We start from the raw sequence: 18,860 nt of genomic DNA on the forward strand, positions 1-18,860 counted from the left end.
AAACAACACAGGAAAGAGTCGTCGTGGAGTTAAGAGTAAAGCAGCAGAGAAGGAGAGAAGTGTGTCTGTGGGCTCGCCAGCCTCTGCCTGTGTGGACTGGAGACAAGGCTGCCCAGACGCGGTTCGGTTCTGCACTCTGATTGGCCGGAATGGGCGGGCAGAGTCTGACGCAGAGAAAGTCAGGCAAAAAAATGACATTTACACCGTGTATCATTTTAAAACTCTGAGACTGCGTGTGTCTTTGAGAAGGGGTGCGGTGGGAGGGGTTGGGGTGGGGGGTTTAGGCTAGCGTAAATAAATTAGAGAAACTCATATCGAGCACTAGAGAGGAGAGAGGAACTGATGCACACTCACGCAACACCTGGAGCAAGAAAATGTGAAGCACTCAAGGGAACGACAGCGTCACATTCATCAGCACAGCTTGTCATTTGTGGAGGAATGCTTGCTTTTCGTACACTCTGCAAACCTATAGGCAGGACCAGAGGCTTTGTGGAGGCGAGACAGTTACCTGCTGTTTCTCACACGAGACCGGTGTGATGGCTGCTTCCATACAGAAAGGGATCTACAGGCTGTGTGTCACAGGAAGAGTGATTTAGACTCTCTTCTTGGCTGCACCCTCATCACGACCCCACTGGATGTTCTCTTGATGTATTGCTGTGGTCTGGGACACTGGCGGAGAGAACAGTCCACCTATGTGAGTAGCCTGAGTGTAATCTGTGATGGGACACAATGCTGTTTTTAGAAAAGCACTGCATCAGATACAGTAGTACAGCAAATTAACCTGTTAACATGCACTGCGCACCTGTACTTGACCTGCACCTGTGTCACAAAATGCACTTGATGTTGAACTTGACGCGTATAATACTATATTTCGGCATGTTTGTGTATGTAGCCTATTTGTTCTTTTCATAAAGCTGGAAACATGTGTTAAATAAATCATTTTAAGGCACGTTTACTATCAACTGCTATTCCGCGTGAAGAGAAAGTTAACGAGAGAGTGCGTAAAGAGCAGAAAGAGAGGTGCGTGACTCAAAGACTCCAGAGGGGATCAGAGTCAAAAACTGTAAAAAGCAGACAGGTAGTGAATAGGCTTATCGTCTTACAGACTTTATACATTGTAGGCAGGTGGAAGAAAAGTATTATAAGATGAAAGCACCATATCTTACTTTTTATACCACCCCTTGAACGTAGCATTGACATTTGCGGCAGGATCTAAGCATCATATGGCAAGCTTTATCAAACTAACTACCGGTCACGTGCTTTTAAAATATATTAAAAACAAACAAATATTTAACAGCGCATAATTATTTAAAATCCTATTATTATATAAACATAATCTGTTTTTTTAAGAAACAAATTCCTTAAAACAAGAAACATTTAGAAAGCAAGTTATTTTGTTTACATATAGTTGGCTATTTAATGCTGCAATTTGAATCTCTATCGCCATCTCCCATTGAAATGTAAAATTGCAGGTTACTTTACATACTCCTTTACGTGGATAAGTAAAATGACGTCAAACCCACGAAACCCACAGCTCTTTCTTATTGTCGTTGTAAATCGTGGTAAAGGTAAGAAGACAATTTTTAACACTGGATTTTTTTTACTTCCTCAAAACTGTTCTTTGTTTTTCAACCAAAAAAGTATTAACGACTTGTAATGGATTGCCTGAAAACAATCAATCGTGCATTTTTGCTTTTCAAAATGTAATTTAAACCGAATCAAAGACATGATCTATAGGGATGACGTCTATGTGAGAGAGCTGTGGATGAATGATGGAGATGTACCTATAACTTTTTATAAGTCTCTGAAGTATGGAGGTGCAGACTGTTCCAGGTCCCTTTCTGTTGGGTTGAACATCGGTCTGTGAACAAAAATAGACATCTGGAACAAATACCTTGTGGAAAATAAGGTATTTCAAAAAGATGTGAGGATACATTGCAGATTTGCACAAAACCTTAGCGTTATTTTCTAAATGTCGACAAAAACCGCTTAGCTCGACGGTAATGACAGCAGTGGCAGTTCGCCCATCACTCAATATGCAGAACTATAAGGCTTAATATACAATAAACGACGAGTTACAAATTACAAAAAAATTCACCTCCCTCACAGCTGTTATGAAGGGCAAATTTTTAGCTTAAAATACCATATAGGTAATTTATTATAACATGTTAAATTTGCCACTTTGTAGATGTGAGCAAAAATGTGCTGTTTTGGGTGTGTCCTTTAAAATGCAAATGACTTCACTAAATGTCATTGCGTGGTTCGATAGTGCAGATAAAGGGGCGGTATTATTATTATAAGATCCCCTTCTGACATCACAAGGGAAGGCAAATTTCAATGACCTATTTTTACATGCTTGCAGAGAATGGTTTACCAAAACTAAGTTACTGGAGTAGTAAATATAGGCTACATACTGTCACATAAAAATGATTGATGGTGCCCTTTGACCTTAGGGAGGGGGCTGACCTTTTGACCTGCGAGGGAGGGGTGACCTTTTGACCTTAAATTGATTGATGGTGACCTTTGACCTTAGGGAGGTGCTGACCTTTGACCGGACCACCCACGTCGTGAACCTTTGACCTCCGGGGAGGGGCTAACCTTTGACCGGACCTCCCACGTCGTGAACTTTTGACCGGGGCCACCCACGTCGCGATGAACTTTTGAACCGACCGCCCACGTCACGTTGAACTTTTAACCGGACCGCCCACATCACGTTGACATGTTTACGTCTGGGGTTATCTCCGGGGCGCGTTAAATCATGTCCTCCTACGATAAAACACTAAAAACAGTGTTTACACAAGTGGTCTTCATTAAAACACATTCCATGCTCCCATCATAATTTATATAAGGTGGGGGCATAATATGTATAATAAAAGCCAGGGAAATCAGAGTTACGACAATCACAAACATGGATTGGCCATGCAGCTCACGCGGTACTCCGGTGAGTGAATGGTGAAATAGCATGGAGCATCTAGCTACGGCGACGAAAAAATTTAACTTTTAACATGCATTGAAATTTTAACATGCACCTTTTTAGAATGCGTGACATCGTTATAATCTGCCATGCTGGCATTGAAATATTGTGAAATCCTCTCATTGATTAGTTTCATTAAACACAATTTTTTATGTGAAATGATCAAAGAAATTAAGTGTTCTTTCTTTTCTTTTAAACGTCATCCTGGCTTATAAGGCTATATTCATGGTGAGAATAAACTGTAATTATATAAAGTAAGATTAGAAAAGATGTTTAAAATGAACTTTCTCTAATAATCTTAGCACTATGTATGGATACGACTGATTAAAAAACATGTTCAAAAGTATCAACATAATAAAAAAGGTTTCTCACAGCGGCAGATGAAATATAATCTAAAAGAATAAAGAACAATGAATTCTGTCAAGATGAACATTTTGTAGGATTTTCTCTAGAGAGTAAAAATTGATGTGTAATTTTTAAATGTCCTATTCTGCATTTTGTATAGATGAACTGATTTTCAAAACAGAAGTTATGTTTTTTTTTCAAATAAACTGTTCAATACAAAGATAAGGTCTTCTGCCACTTACACAGATCGTAGTCCTTAAAGTTGCATTCCTGAGAGATGCTTCCACTCCGAATCATAAATCGTTTTGGCAGCGCCCGTGTGAGGGCCGAGATATTTTGTTTTTTAACTCGTAAAGCATGTCCAGTCCTCCTGCGATAGCAGGACAGTGTTTATACAAGGGGTCTGCATTAATGCAGCTTGCGTTGCTTTCATCATATTAATAAGTACAGCATAAGTAAAGACAAAAAGACACTTATTACAAAACATTACCAGTCTAAAAACTGAGACTTTTAACTTTAGGTTATTAGTATATTAGGTTTAGTATAGTTTTCAGACTTTCAGAAAGAACTCATCAACTTAAAGAATAAAGCACTTATCAATTACATTTATTTTAATCTCAAAAACTCAAGTTTACGTCTAGTATTTATTATTGCACCTGAAATACAAGTACCTGAGACATGCTCACACTCCTTAGCCAAAACACTAAAACTTTTAGTGCTTTTGTATTTAATATAATATTTAACAATATTTGACAAATTACTCCATACAAGACAATCAAATTATATACATTCAATGAACACAACATACAAAGTCTAACTTCATCACATGCTTTGATGCACTCATTTCTCTGTCTCTGTTGTTCTCAGTTATCAGCTGTCGGCTATGTAAACTGTGTTTTTTATATTGTGTATTAAACTCACACTACTCTTTACCCAGAATAACATGTACTTCTTCCGTGGTGACAAAGCGAGGTACATGATTTCTTCAATTTATATAAACACAAGTAAACTTTTTATTGACAAATAATCAAATAAAATAGTAAGTCTAAAGACATAGGCTAACTGATGATCCTTACATATGAAATACCCGCACAAAATCATCTAGGTATATTCTTAAAGCGACGTTGGTTTTATTACACCATAATATAAGAATAATAAATCAGTATATACTATAAAGATTCACTTTGCTATCATTTCCAACTAGTGTTGATTTATTGTGTTGTACTCAAAACATCTGAACTTCAGTCAGCTTTTTGGGGGGCTGAGCATTAATTTACTTTTTAAAGATTCCAACATCTAGTTGATTTTTAACCCTTACCTATACATGTTGCTTGGCTCACTGTAAACCCGGCATGTTTACCGTTATGTTTACCTTTAAATGACAGAGAATATAATAGCACTTACCCCATAAAAACAAAAAATGTCATCACAGAAAACAGTAACAAACCATCTGGTAAATCGAGTGTTGTAGAACAACGAGTGAAATCTATGTGTTAGTTCAGATTAAAAATACCTCGCTTTATTATATACAGCTCCACAAGGCAAAACAAAGATCTCACGTAGTCCATCATGTTACACCGGCAGTTTGATTATTGTGACCACCGTGTCCTAGTGCACTAGGGGCATTATGGGAAATGTAGTCATTTTCACAAGGCGAATCGAACGGTGTATATGTTAAAGGTGCATTGTGTTACTTTTAAAAAAGACAAAAATGCTAAATAATATACATATCTATATTATCAGTGGTGTATAAGGACCTTACATAATGAACTGAATTGTTTTTATTACCTTAGAACGAGCAATTTTCATGGAAGTCACCGTCATATACAGTAGCCCTAATCGTACAAACTGCTCTACAGAGCATGCTTCTTCCCTACGTTGTCTCAGACGATGACATGTTTGTCGTGCGACAGCTACCATATGGGTTTTAAAATTGAAGTCTTTTGCAATTTACAATCTCACCACTAGATAACGCTAAATTCTACACACACCACCACGTTTCCAAGATGCATTACGATCTAAGCCATCGCACTGGGAGAGAGAGTACATCATGAGACATATTATTTACCATTTTATTTGTTGTTGTTGACACAATTTAATGTAAAGTCTAAGATTTTATTAATTTATAAAAAATAACATCTTAAAGATAACTATTAGGACTGAAACTAAAAACCAGCGTATTAGCTGTGTACATCATGAAACTGATTTTATTTAATGTGTTTTACAAGTTAAGAAAAATTGAAGAGTTCCACATAAGAAGCAAGAAATCCTTTTCCTACGGGTGTGTAGAGCGAAGAGGATAATAGAGAAAATAAAGAAAAATATGTTTTACCATGAAAGACCTTTCTTACTGACACTTTAATATTCTATAGCTTCATGACTCACACCGCTGACTACGTGATGGGGGGGCGTGCGAATTGCTGTGTTTAGAAGGGACGGGTCAGGATTTATAGGTTTCAAATCAGAGCCTGAAACTTGGAGCTCTCACACCTCAGATACGACGCTCTGGCATGTTCGTATAGCAGCATATTTGAAGGCTACTTTCAGGAATTCTCCAGTAAATTGTTTAAAGCAAAGTTTTTAACACGGTATAACTCAACTGTGCAGGATTCAAGGAGTTGGAGACGCTATTTTTGAGGATGCTGCAAGGACGACCGGAAGCTTAACAAAATCAGGGAGAGACTTGTGGACGAACATTGTGTAAAGTTGTCTACGACACTGGATTCTTGAAAAGAGAGCACAAATGTCACTTGAGCGTGATCACAAACGCAAGACGGCGCACGTGTGCGGTCCTCCGGTTTTTAAAGAAATGCTTTCAGAACACTACAGGAGCGCGCTTGTTAATCTTTTGTGTGCGGTAATATCTGCAGACGCGGATGTGTGCTTGCCGCAAAATGACTGCAAAACTGATGCCGAGCGTGTAACCAACCTCAAGAAAAAAAGAGATGTCGTAAAAAATCTGGACAAGTCTTTTGATAAGATGGTTCAAGTGTCTGTTAACGCCGATGAACCGATCAATGTGTTCATCAAAAAAGCCCTGAATGCTATGTATGAATGTAATGATGAGGAGTTTGGCATTGCTGACATCCTCCTCATGTCTGCATATGTAATAGATGTATGTGTTGCCGTAGCGACAAAGAAAGACCAAATCAATGTGCGTGAAATTGTTGAAATTGCTGTTGACTTTATAATCGACAAAGGTCTTGGCGCATGCACAGACTTTCTATTGTATCTAGACAACATCATAACCTTTGGTGATGATTGAAAACAATGCGAGTTCCTGGGACACATCGTACACCTGAAAACACATTCACTTTTTCACGACCTACCTTTAAACATTTGAACATGGTCTTTTAATTTTTCTTTACATTCTTTCCACCTATAGGCTGCTTATTTGATAAGTACTGGTTTTAGCTCTTAGAAAGTTTCTGATAAATGTCTGTGTGAAATGTTACCACTACATTCGGTCATTTGGACATTTAGACATCTTGTTCATACAAAGTGCGACACTTGTTATGTTATGTAAAAATAAAAGTGACTTGCATCAGTATGAAAAGCTAAATCCCCATGCATGACCTGATACAAATTTGGTGATTTTGTTATTTAGTGATTTTTACATAGACACGCCAGTTACTTTGCATAAACTATATAACTCTATGAAACTTGTGCTTCAATAACTGAATCACCATTTCAAAACTTATCAGGACCATTTTAAGCACATTACAACATACATTCATTTATTTACCATGCGTAAAACATGCGTAGTTGCAACACTACCATTCAGTTAGACTTTACATTTCTAGACTGTGTTTTTTCTCAAAGGTTGCTTATATTTACAGACAACACACTACACCCAAGTGTATCTTAACAATGGCAAACAGGAATAACAACGTTTGCAAACAAGTGTAGTTAAGCACTTTGATTTTTGACATGATTCAAAGAAAGCAACAGTGAATCATCAAAACGTTGCTAGTTTTTTAGCTTCCGAAAGTTTACATTTTTACTTGCAAACAAACCAGGAACATTATTCATCTGAACACTTTCACCAAACCTATGTCTTTGTTGTATTTATTTAGACAATCTTTTGTTTTCATAGTTTTGATCTGCTCGTGTTAAATTTCTTCTGTATATCTTCTAAAGATAAATATGGTCATTGTCCTTGGGTTTTCTCAGATTTCATAAACCTTTGAAACCTTCTTTGTCTTAATGCCATCAATGTATTTATTACTTATCCGTTATTTGCTATACTGTATGTCATATTTTTGAGTTTACACCATTCATTTTTACAGAAAGTTTCAGAAACTCACATTTACATGGAATTATGATACATTTTACTTTGAATGATCTCCAGGAGTGAGTGCTGGTTTAACAGGGGTAAACTGTTATCATGCCACAATCCTGAAGGTTTATAAGCCAAACAAGAGTCCTTCAACACCTCACACATCATGATTTCGTTTAACTGAAAAACTGTAAAATTATGTACAGACCAGTTCAAATTGTAAAAACAGTTGTAAGAAAACGAATAATGTTTAACTAGTACAATCGTCACTTAAAGTTTTGTCATATGATAATGATATGATGTTTTATCTTTCAGGTGGTTGTTGAAGTATTTTGGCACAACTGTTTATTCCAATCTTTAATCAGCCATACATGACAAGAGTTTTTTGTTTTTGTCTGAAGCGACATTAAGCATCTAATCTACAACATCGCACTGTAAATGTATAAAAAATTATACAAACCATCCTTAACACAATATACTGAAGATGCTGTAAAGCGTTTAATCACATGGTACTGATATCACATGATACATTTTCAAACAAATTCAAAGTTACATTTCACTATGTTCGCATCACAATTTACAAGCACTTAACAAACACTGTCTCGTTTAGTCTTATTTTTAAGCGCATTGATACCGTTACACTTGGCATGCACTGCACTTAATGTTGAAAGATTACTCAGTACACATTGTAATGTTTTAATCACTTGGTACTGATTTTACACGTTTTACATTTTCATAACAATTTATACTCTACTTTTCACCGTCTCCACTGTTTCACAATAACAGATTTAGTAAGTATATACTTCACTATGTTGTGGAGTTGTTTTAGTGCCATTTTTAGAGGTAAGCTGCACATTAACTTGAGTACTGTACTTACTGTGAGTACCGTGTTTTTTGGTATCTGTACTTTACTTTATTATTTTCTAGAGAGAAAAAATCCTTTAACAACGGTGTTGTTTAATTGTTGTAGCATTTTTGTACGTAGTTCTCTCAATACATTATGCCTCTGAAGCAACCTACTGAATACACTGACTAGTTTGTAGTCAGTGATCTTTGGAATAACGAGCTTGATGAACGATACACACCCTATAGAAATTAAACAAAAACAAGGTCATTAATAAAGGCATCTCCACTTTTTATTTAAAACTATAAAAGTTACACGATAGAAAAAGTCTTACACTCATTTACATTTGAACGAAAAATATCTTACTTTTCACGTCAATATAACTTAAACAGGTACTTGGGTGTCAAAAGTTGTTACTCTGTTTGAGGTTTGAAAGTCAGCGGATGATTTTCGAACACTATTCGGTGATGTCAAAATAGGCAAAGGTGATTATTTGACACAGTGCCTACCAGTGGTCATACTTAATAAAGTCTACTGCAGTTTTCTGAAAAGATTAAACATTTGTTTCATTCTAAATGTTTGTTTGTTTATATCACAGCCTTCAAAACCTAGCCTTTACCCTGTGTAAAGTATGTAAAGTTTTAATTTATGCTAAATTCTTAAATTGGATATTGTCGGTCTTTCATAGCTACAGATTCTATTATGTTAAGTGTAACGATTTAATTATTTTACCTGCGAGTGACTTATGTCAGGTTCAACAATCACAATAATTACATTGGCACGCAAAACATAGATAGGGTTATTAAGTCAACCCCTTTCATACATGATTTAATCTTTATCTTGTCAAATTAATACAATATAAAAACCTTTCTTTTATATCATGTTTTTTATTTGAAAAATATTTGTAACTATTAAACAAGTATTTAAATGAACTCAAGTTAGTCCTATAGACCGTTTTATCGGGCGAACTTGCGGTGACGCAATAAGCGTCAGGTCCGAACTTTACTTCCGTTTTCTGTTTATTTATTGTTTTGACTAGTTGCAGATACTGAACCATTAAAGAAATACCTCGTCGAAAATAATGTTTTGGGGTCCTATGTAATCTATGTGTTGTTTATTTTGCTTGTTATATATATAAATATATATATATATATATATAAACCACTTTAAAAGGACTTTGTTGTTATTTAATCTTCGCAGAGTTTACCGGAAGTTATGTGAAGACCCCGAAGCCGCTTGTTTATGTTGTTACTGCTGAAACCATCTATACTTGCATGTTAGACCACATAACATTTACATTTCATTATTTAGCAGGAGCAACAGTAGCAATGAAATCAACAAAAGAGCAAAAGTGTTCTAAAAACTATACTCTCAGTTAACTTAACATATTGTAAACAATTTTTATTTATTGATAGGAAAGAATATGTGAGGAAAGGAGAGGTGAAATAGAAATAAGTGCTTAGTATTCCAGGGTCTGGGTATAGTTGAGAGATGTGTCTTTAGTCGGGTTTTGAAAGCCGGCAAGCAACTTGAGTATGTATGAATAGTGAGTGTAGGTATTGGGTGCGGTTGTCTTAGGCTAACAGCAGAGTTTTGAATTTAATGCCTGCATCTATACCAGGCCTGTGTAAACTGATAAGGAGAGGTGCAACGTGCTCTCTTTGGGTCGTTATGTCCCAGCGTGCATTCTTTTGCGAAGCCAAATGTAACTATTGTGATTGTTGAACCTGACATAAGTCACTCGCAGGTAAAATAATTAAATCGTTACACTTAACATAATAGAATCTGTAGCTATGAAAGACCGACAATATCCAATTTAAGAATTTAGCATAAATTAAAACTTTACATACTTTACACAGGGTAAAGGCTAGGTTTTGAAGGCTGTGATATAAACAAACAAACATTTAGAATGAAACAAATGTTTAATCTTTTCAGAAAACTGCAGTAGACTTTATTAAGTATGACCACTGGTAGGCACTGTGTCAAATAATCACCTTTGCCTATTTTGACATCACCGAATAGTGTTCGAAAATCATCCGCTGACTTTCAAACCTCAAACAGAGTAACAACTTTTGACACCCAAGTACCTGTTTAAGTTATATTGACGTGAAAAGTAAGATATTTTTCGTTCAAATGTAAATGAGTGTAAGACTTTTTCTATCGTGTAACTTTTATAGTTTTAAATAAAAAGTGGAGATGCCTTTATTAATGACCTTGTTTTTGTTTAATTTCTATAGGGTGTGTATCGTTCATCAAGCTCGTTATTCCAAAGATCACTGACTACAAACTAGTCAGTGTATTCAGTAGGTTGCTTCAGAGGCATAATGTATTGAGAGAACTACGTACAAAAATGCTACAACAATTAAACAACACCGTTGTTAAAGGATTTTTTCTCTCTAGAAAATAATAAAGTAAAGTACAGATACCAAAAAACACGGTACTCACAGTAAGTACAGTACTCAAGTTAATGTGCAGCTTACCTCTAAAAATGGCACTAAAACAACTCCACAACATAGTGAAGTATATACTTACTAAATCTGTTATTGTGAAACAGTGGAGACGGTGAAAAGTAGAGTATAAATTGTTATGAAAATGTAAAACGTGTAAAATCAGTACCAAGTGATTAAAACATTACAATGTGTACTGAGTAATCTTTCAACATTAAGTGCAGTGCATGCCAAGTGTAACGGTATCAATGCGCTTAAAAATAAGACTAAACGAGACAGTGTTTGTTAAGTGCTTGTAAATTGTGATGCGAACATAGTGAAATGTAACTTTGAATTTGTTTGAAAATGTATCATGTGATATCAGTACCATGTGATTAAACGCTTTACAGCATCTTCAGTATATTGTGTTAAGGATGGTTTGTATAATTTTTTATACATTTACAGTGCGATGTTGTAGATTAGATGCTTAATGTCGCTTCAGACAAAAACAAAAAACTCTTGTCATGTATGGCTGATTAAAGATTGGAATAAACAGTTGTGCCAAAATACTTCAACAACCACCTGAAAGATAAAACATCATATCATTATCATATGACAAAACTTTAAGTGACGATTGTACTAGTTAAACATTATTCGTTTTCTTACAACTGTTTTTACAATTTGAACTGGTCTGTACATAATTTTACAGTTTTTCAGTTAAACGAAATCATGATGTGTGAGGTGTTGAAGGACTCTTGTTTGGCTTATAAACCTTCAGGATTGTGGCATGATAACAGTTTACCCCTGTTAAACCAGCACTCACTCCTGGAGATCATTCAAAGTAAAATGTATCATAATTCCATGTAAATGTGAGTTTCTGAAACTTTCTGTAAAAATGAATGGTGTAAACTCAAAAATATGACATACAGTATAGCAAATAACGGATAAGTAATAAATACATTGATGGCATTAAGACAAAGAAGGTTTCAAAGGTTTATGAAATCTGAGAAAACCCAAGGACAATGACCATATTTATCTTTAGAAGATATACAGAAGAAATTTAACACGAGCAGATCAAAACTATGAAAACAAAAGATTGTCTAAATAAATACAACAAAGACATAGGTTTGGTGAAAGTGTTCAGATGAATAATGTTCCTGGTTTGTTTGCAAGTAAAAATGTAAACTTTCGGAAGCTAAAAAACTAGCAACGTTTTGATGATTCACTGTTGCTTTCTTTGAATCATGTCAAAAATCAAAGTGCTTAACTACACTTGTTTGCAAACGTTGTTATTCCTGTTTGCCATTGTTAAGATACACTTGGGTGTAGTGTGTTGTCTGTAAATATAAGCAACCTTTGAGAAAAAACACAGTCTAGAAATGTAAAGTCTAACTGAATGGTAGTGTTGCAACTACGCATGTTTTACGCATGGTAAATAAATGAATGTATGTTGTAATGTGCTTAAAATGGTCCTGATAAGTTTTGAAATGGTGATTCAGTTATTGAAGCACAAGTTTCATAGAGTTATATAGTTTATGCAAAGTAACTGGCGTGTCTATGTAAAAATCACTAAATAACAAAATCACCAAATTTGTATCAGGTCATGCATGGGGATTTAGCTTTTCATACTGATGCAAGTCACTTTTATTTTTACATAACATAACAAGTGTCGCACTTTGTATGAACAAGATGTCTAAATGTCCAAATGACCGAATGTAGTGGTAACATTTCACACAGACATTTATCAGAAACTTTCTAAGAGCTAAAACCAGTACTTATCAAATAAGCAGCCTATAGGTGGAAAGAATGTAAAGAAAAATTAAAAGACCATGTTCAAATGTTTAAAGGTAGGTCGTGAAAAAGTGAATGTGTTTTCAGGTGTACGATGTGTCCCAGGAACTCGCATTGTTTTCAATCATCACCAAAGGTTATGATGTTGTCTAGATACAATAGAAAGTCTGTGCATGCGCCAAGACCTTTGTCGATTATAAAGTCAACAGCAATTTCAACAATTTCACGCACATTGATTTGGTCTTTCTTTGTCGCTACGGCAACACATACATCTATTACATATGCAGACATGAGGAGGATGTCAGCAATGCCAAACTCCTCATCATTACATTCATACATAGCATTCAGGGCTTTTTTGATGAACACATTGATCGGTTCATCGGCGTTAACAGACACTTGAACCATCTTATCAAAAGACTTGTCCAGATTTTTTACGACATCTCTTTTTTTCTTGAGGTTGGTTACACGCTCGGCATCAGTTTTGCAGTCATTTTGCGGCAAGCACACATCCGCGTCTGCAGATATTACCGCACACAAAAGATTAACAAGCGCGCTCCTGTAGTGTTCTGAAAGCATTTCTTTAAAAACCGGAGGACCGCACACGTGCGCCGTCTTGCGTTTGTGATCACGCTCAAGTGACATTTGTGCTCTCTTTTCAAGAATCCAGTGTCGTAGACAACTTTACACAATGTTCGTCCACAAGTCTCTCCCTGATTTTGTTAAGCTTCCGGTCGTCCTTGCAGCATCCTCAAAAATAGCGTCTCCAACTCCTTGAATCCTGCACAGTTGAGTTATACCGTGTTAAAAACTTTGCTTTAAACAATTTACTGGAGAATTCCTGAAAGTAGCCTTCAAATATGCTGCTATACGAACATGCCAGAGCGTCGTATCTGAGGTGTGAGAGCTCCAAGTTTCAGGCTCTGATTTGAAACCTATAAATCCTGACCCGTCCCTTCTAAACACAGCAATTCGCACGCCCCCCCATCACGTAGTCAGCGGTGTGAGTCATGAAGCTATAGAATATTAAAGTGTCAGTAAGAAAGGTCTTTCATGGTAAAACATATTTTTCTTTATTTTCTCTATTATCCTCTTCGCTCTACACACCCGTAGGAAAAGGATTTCTTGCTTCTTATGTGGAACTCTTCAATTTTTCTTAACTTGTAAAACACATTAAATAAAATCAGTTTCATGATGTACACAGCTAATACGCTGGTTTTTAGTTTCAGTCCTAATAGTTATCTTTAAGATGTTATTTTTTATAAATTAATAAAATCTTAGACTTTACATTAAATTGTGTCAACAACAACAAATAAAATGGTAAATAATATGTCTCATGATGTACTCTCTCTCCCAGTGCGATGGCTTAGATCGTAATGCATCTTGGAAACGTGGTGGTGTGTGTAGAATTTAGCGTTATCTAGTGGTGAGATTGTAAATTGCAAAAGACTTCAATTTTAAAACCCATATGGTAGCTGTCGCACGACAAACATGTCATCGTCTGAGACAACGTAGGGAAGAAGCATGCTCTGTAGAGCAGTTTGTACGATTAGGGCTACTGTATATGACGGTGACTTCCATGAAAATTGCTCGTTCTAAGGTAATAAAAACAATTCAGTTCATTATGTAAGGTCCTTATACACCACTGATAATATAGATATGTATATTATTTAGCATTTTTGTCTTTTTTAAAAGTAACACAATGCACCTTTAACATATACACCGTTCGATTCGCCTTGTGAAAATGACTACATTTCCCATAATGCCCCTAGTGCACTAGGACACGGTGGTCACAATAATCAAACTGCCGGTGTAACATGATGGACTACGTGAGATCTTTGTTTTGCCTTGTGGAGCTGTATATAATAAAGCGAGGTATTTTTAATCTGAACTAACACATAGATTTCACTCGTTGTTCTACAACACTCGATTTACCAGATGGTTTGTTACTGTTTTCTGTGATGACATTTTTTGTTTTTATGGGGTAAGTGCTATTATATTCTCTGTCATTTAAAGGTAAACATAACGGTAAACATGCCGGGTTTACAGTGAGCCAAGCAACATGTATAGGTAAGGGTTAAAAATCAACTAGATGTTGGAATCTTTAAAAAGTAAATTAATGCTCAGCCCCCCAAAAAGCTGACTGAAGTTCAGATGTTTTGAGTACAACACAATAAATCAACACTAGTTGGAAATGATAGCAAAGTGAATCTTTATAGTATATACTGATTTATTATTCTTATATTATGGTGTAATAAAACCAACGTCGCTTTAAGAATATACCTAGATGATTTTGTGCGGGTATTTCATATGTAAGGATCATCAGTTAGCCTATGTCTTTAGACTTACTATTTTATTTGATTATTTGTCAATAAAAAGTTTACTTGTGTTTATATAAATTGAAGAAATCATGTACCTCGCTTTGTCACCACGGAAGAAGTACATGTTATTCTGGGTAAAGAGTAGTGTGAGTTTAATACACAATATAAAAAACACAGTTTACATAGCCGACAGCTGATAACTGAGAACAACAGAGACAGAGAAATGAGTGCATCAAAGCATGTGATGAAGTTAGACTTTGTATGTTGTGTTCATTGAATGTATATAATTTGATTGTCTTGTATGGAGTAATTTGTCAAATATTGTTAAATATTATATTAAATACAAAAGCACTAAAAGTTTTAGTGTTTTGGCTAAGGAGTGTGAGCATGTCTCAGGTACTTGTATTTCAGGTGCAATAATAAATACTAGACGTAAACTTGAGTTTTTGAGATTAAAATAAATGTAATTGATAAGTGCTTTATTCTTTAAGTTGATGAGTTCTTTCTGAAAGTCTGAAAACTATACTAAACCTAATATACTAATAACCTAAAGTTAAAAGTCTCAGTTTTTAGACTGGTAATGTTTTGTAATAAGTGTCTTTTTGTCTTTACTTATGCTGTACTTATTAATATGATGAAAGCAACGCAAGCTGCATTAATGCAGACCCCTTGTATAAACACTGTCCTGCTATCGCAGGAGGACTGGACATGCTTTACGAGTTAAAAAACAAAATATCTCGGCCCTCACACGGGCGCTGCCAAAACGATTTATGATTCGGAGTGGAAGCATCTCTCAGGAATGCAACTTTAAGGACTACGATCTGTGTAAGTGGCAGAAGACCTTATCTTTGTATTGAACAGTTTATTTGAAAAAAAAACATAACTTCTGTTTTGAAAATCAGTTCATCTATACAAAATGCAGAATAGGACATTTAAAAATTACACATCAATTTTTACTCTCTAGAGAAAATCCTACAAAATGTTCATCTTGACAGAATTCATTGTTCTTTATTCTTTTAGATTATATTTCATCTGCCGCTGTGAGAAACCTTTTTTATTATGTTGATACTTTTGAACATGTTTTTTAATCAGTCGTATCCATACATAGTGCTAAGATTATTAGAGAAAGTTCATTTTAAACATCTTTTCTAATCTTACTTTATATAATTACAGTTTATTCTCACCATGAATATAGCCTTATAAGCCAGGATGACGTTTAAAAGAAAAGAAAGAACACTTAATTTCTTTGATCATTTCACATAAAAAATTGTGTTTAATGAAACTAATCAATGAGAGGATTTCACAATATTTCAATGCCAGCATGGCAGATTATAACGATGTCACGCATTCTAAAAAGGTGCATGTTAAAATTTCAATGCATGTTAAAAGTTAAATTTTTTCGTCGCCGTAGCTAGATGCTCCATGCTATTTCACCATTCACTCACCGGAGTACCGCGTGAGCTGCATGGCCAATCCATGTTTGTGATTGTCGTAACTCTGATTTCCCTGGCTTTTATTATACATATTATGCCCCCACCTTATATAAATTATGATGGGAGCATGGAATGTGTTTTAATGAAGACCACTTGTGTAAACACTGTTTTTAGTGTTTTATCGTAGGAGGACATGATTTAACGCGCCCCGGAGATAACCCCAGACGTAAACATGTCAACGTGATGTGGGCGGTCCGGTTAAAAGTTCAACGTGACGTGGGCGGTCGGTTCAAAAGTTCATCGCGACGTGGGTGGCCCCGGTCAAAAGTTCACGACGTGGGAGGTCCGGTCAAAGGTTAGCCCCTCCCCGGAGGTCAAAGGTTCACGACGTGGGTGGTCCGGTCAAAGGTCAGCACCTCCCTAAGGTCAAAGGTCACCATCAATCAATTTAAGGTCAAAAGGTCACCCCTCCCTCGCAGGTCAAAAGGTCAGCCCCCTCCCTAAGGTCAAAGGGCACCATCAATCATTTTTATGTGACAGTATGTAGCCTATATTTACTACTTACTGGGTTTATCTTTTTCACAGTTTTTTAGGTTGATAGAAGCACTGTGGACCCATTTATAGCACTTAAAAACTTAGTATAAAGGGGACATTTTACAAGAATTTTTTAAATGAAGTTTATTTAACTAATCATGTGATCCAACAAATTAGCGCGAAGAGGTGCCTATAAATAGCAGTCCCTCACCTCTGTCCCATGACAGATTTTTTGCAGCATCCATCCTCCTCATCTAGTTTTATTTATCTCAGTTAAAGAGGGGGGAGTACTCTGGGTTTGGGCTAAAATTCCGAGCTCGGAGCCCTCTCCTCGGACAGCATGCCAAATATGCTTTATTTTATTCCCTATCAATTACATGTTAATGCGAACTCGTAAAAAAATATAAAATAAATCTTTGTTGTCCCCAGAGTACATATGTAAAGTTTTAGCTCAAAATACTATATCATTCATTATAGCATGTTAAAATTGCCACTTTGTAGGTGTGAGCAAAAATGTGCCATTTTTGGGTGTGGCCTTTAAAATGCAAATGAGCTGATGAAATTCAAACGCTAATCGCCATAATGGTGGTCTGTTGTAATTGAAACTCTCGCTCTCTACACTAAATATCAATGCTGTGGTTTGATAGTTGCAGGTTAAGGGGCGGTATTATTATAATAACATCCCTTTCTGACATCACAAGGGGAGCAAAATTTTAAATTTCACATGCTTGCAGAAAATGGTTTACCAAAACTAAGTTACTGGGTTGATCTTGGTCACAATTTAAGGTTGATAGAAGCACTGGGGACTCAATTATAGCACTTAAACATGGAAAAAGTCAGATTTTCATGATATGTCCCTTTTAAATTGTTCAATTATATAAGTGTGCTTGTGAAGAAGAAGCTGATTTATTCAGTAATAGATTGTTAAAGAAAACATTAAATGGAAATCCTCAATTGACTTGCAGCTCAACCTGACAAGGGTTAAAAATAGGCTTCCATTTTATTTTCTTCCAAACAAAATTCCACTTTTAGAAGATAATTGAACTTAATTTAAATGAAACGTTGGTTGCCTATTGACAGTGGCATATCAACCTACTATGTCAGGAACCTGCCAGGATACAGAGGACACGATGATAACAGATGACTGTTAATGCCAATTGCTGGCATTTACATGCACAATATTATATAAAGGGTCAGCAATGCAATTCTATTATATTTGATAAACCAGCTGTTTCTCTCACTCCGAGGATTGTTTTTAACTGTTTATGGTGATTATGTCCCCTAACAAGACAAGCTTTTCATGATGGATTCATATTTTTTCAATAATGAGACTTTTATAGTTTCATGTAAGTAATCGTGTGCTACATTAAAGGCGATGCTGAAAAGATTTTGAATTAAGGAACTAAAAGGAGTCACCATAAAAGTTTAAGCTTCAGCCATGTTTAACTGTCAATTCTTTGGCAACTACCTGACTGTATTCTGCAGATGCCTCCAAAAGTCACATTTTACAGGCTCACATATTAACTTTTCATTTTCCAAATCGAGTAGATGGATTTTGTCCACATTTAAACCTCCATCCATCCGATAGATCTGCCTTATAATCGTTTGCCAGAACCTCTTAATGTCATAACATATGTGCGAAACCCTTGGCTAAAATATATAATAATACAAAAACCTTTGGATACACAATATTATAATTACAACAAAGGTTGGTATTGGGTCATGGTTGGGAAAGCACATGTAAAGACCATATTTTGTGCTGTTTGGCAGAACACAGGTCAGGTAGTGTTTGAACAGTGCTAAAGGATTATGAGCATTGCTCATCCTGTTCTAGCGAGATATACAATCTGTCTGACAGCACTGAACAGGACGTGCCCTGTGCTCCACCTTATTCTTTCTATCATTTTAAATCTCCT

The 18,860-nt window shown here is 35.8% G+C and overlaps 1 protein-coding gene across 1 annotated transcript in view; it reads left to right on the plus strand.

The window, feature by feature from the left end:
* The first annotated feature begins 267 nt into the window (after positions 1–267).
* Positions 268–18,860, plus strand: part of cacnb2b (calcium channel, voltage-dependent, beta 2b) — a 51,970-nt gene continuing 33,377 nt past the window's right edge. Inside the window, exon 1 of the mRNA XM_065276489.2 lies at positions 268–694. Coding sequence (XP_065132561.1) covers positions 647–694 — 48 coding nt within the window. The 5' untranslated portion in view covers positions 268–646. The remainder of the gene's footprint in view (positions 695–18,860) is intronic.

This window comes from Paramisgurnus dabryanus, chromosome 6 (genome assembly GCF_030506205.2).
Source record: "Paramisgurnus dabryanus chromosome 6, PD_genome_1.1, whole genome shotgun sequence".
Taxonomy (NCBI): domain Eukaryota; kingdom Metazoa; phylum Chordata; class Actinopteri; order Cypriniformes; family Cobitidae; genus Paramisgurnus; species Paramisgurnus dabryanus.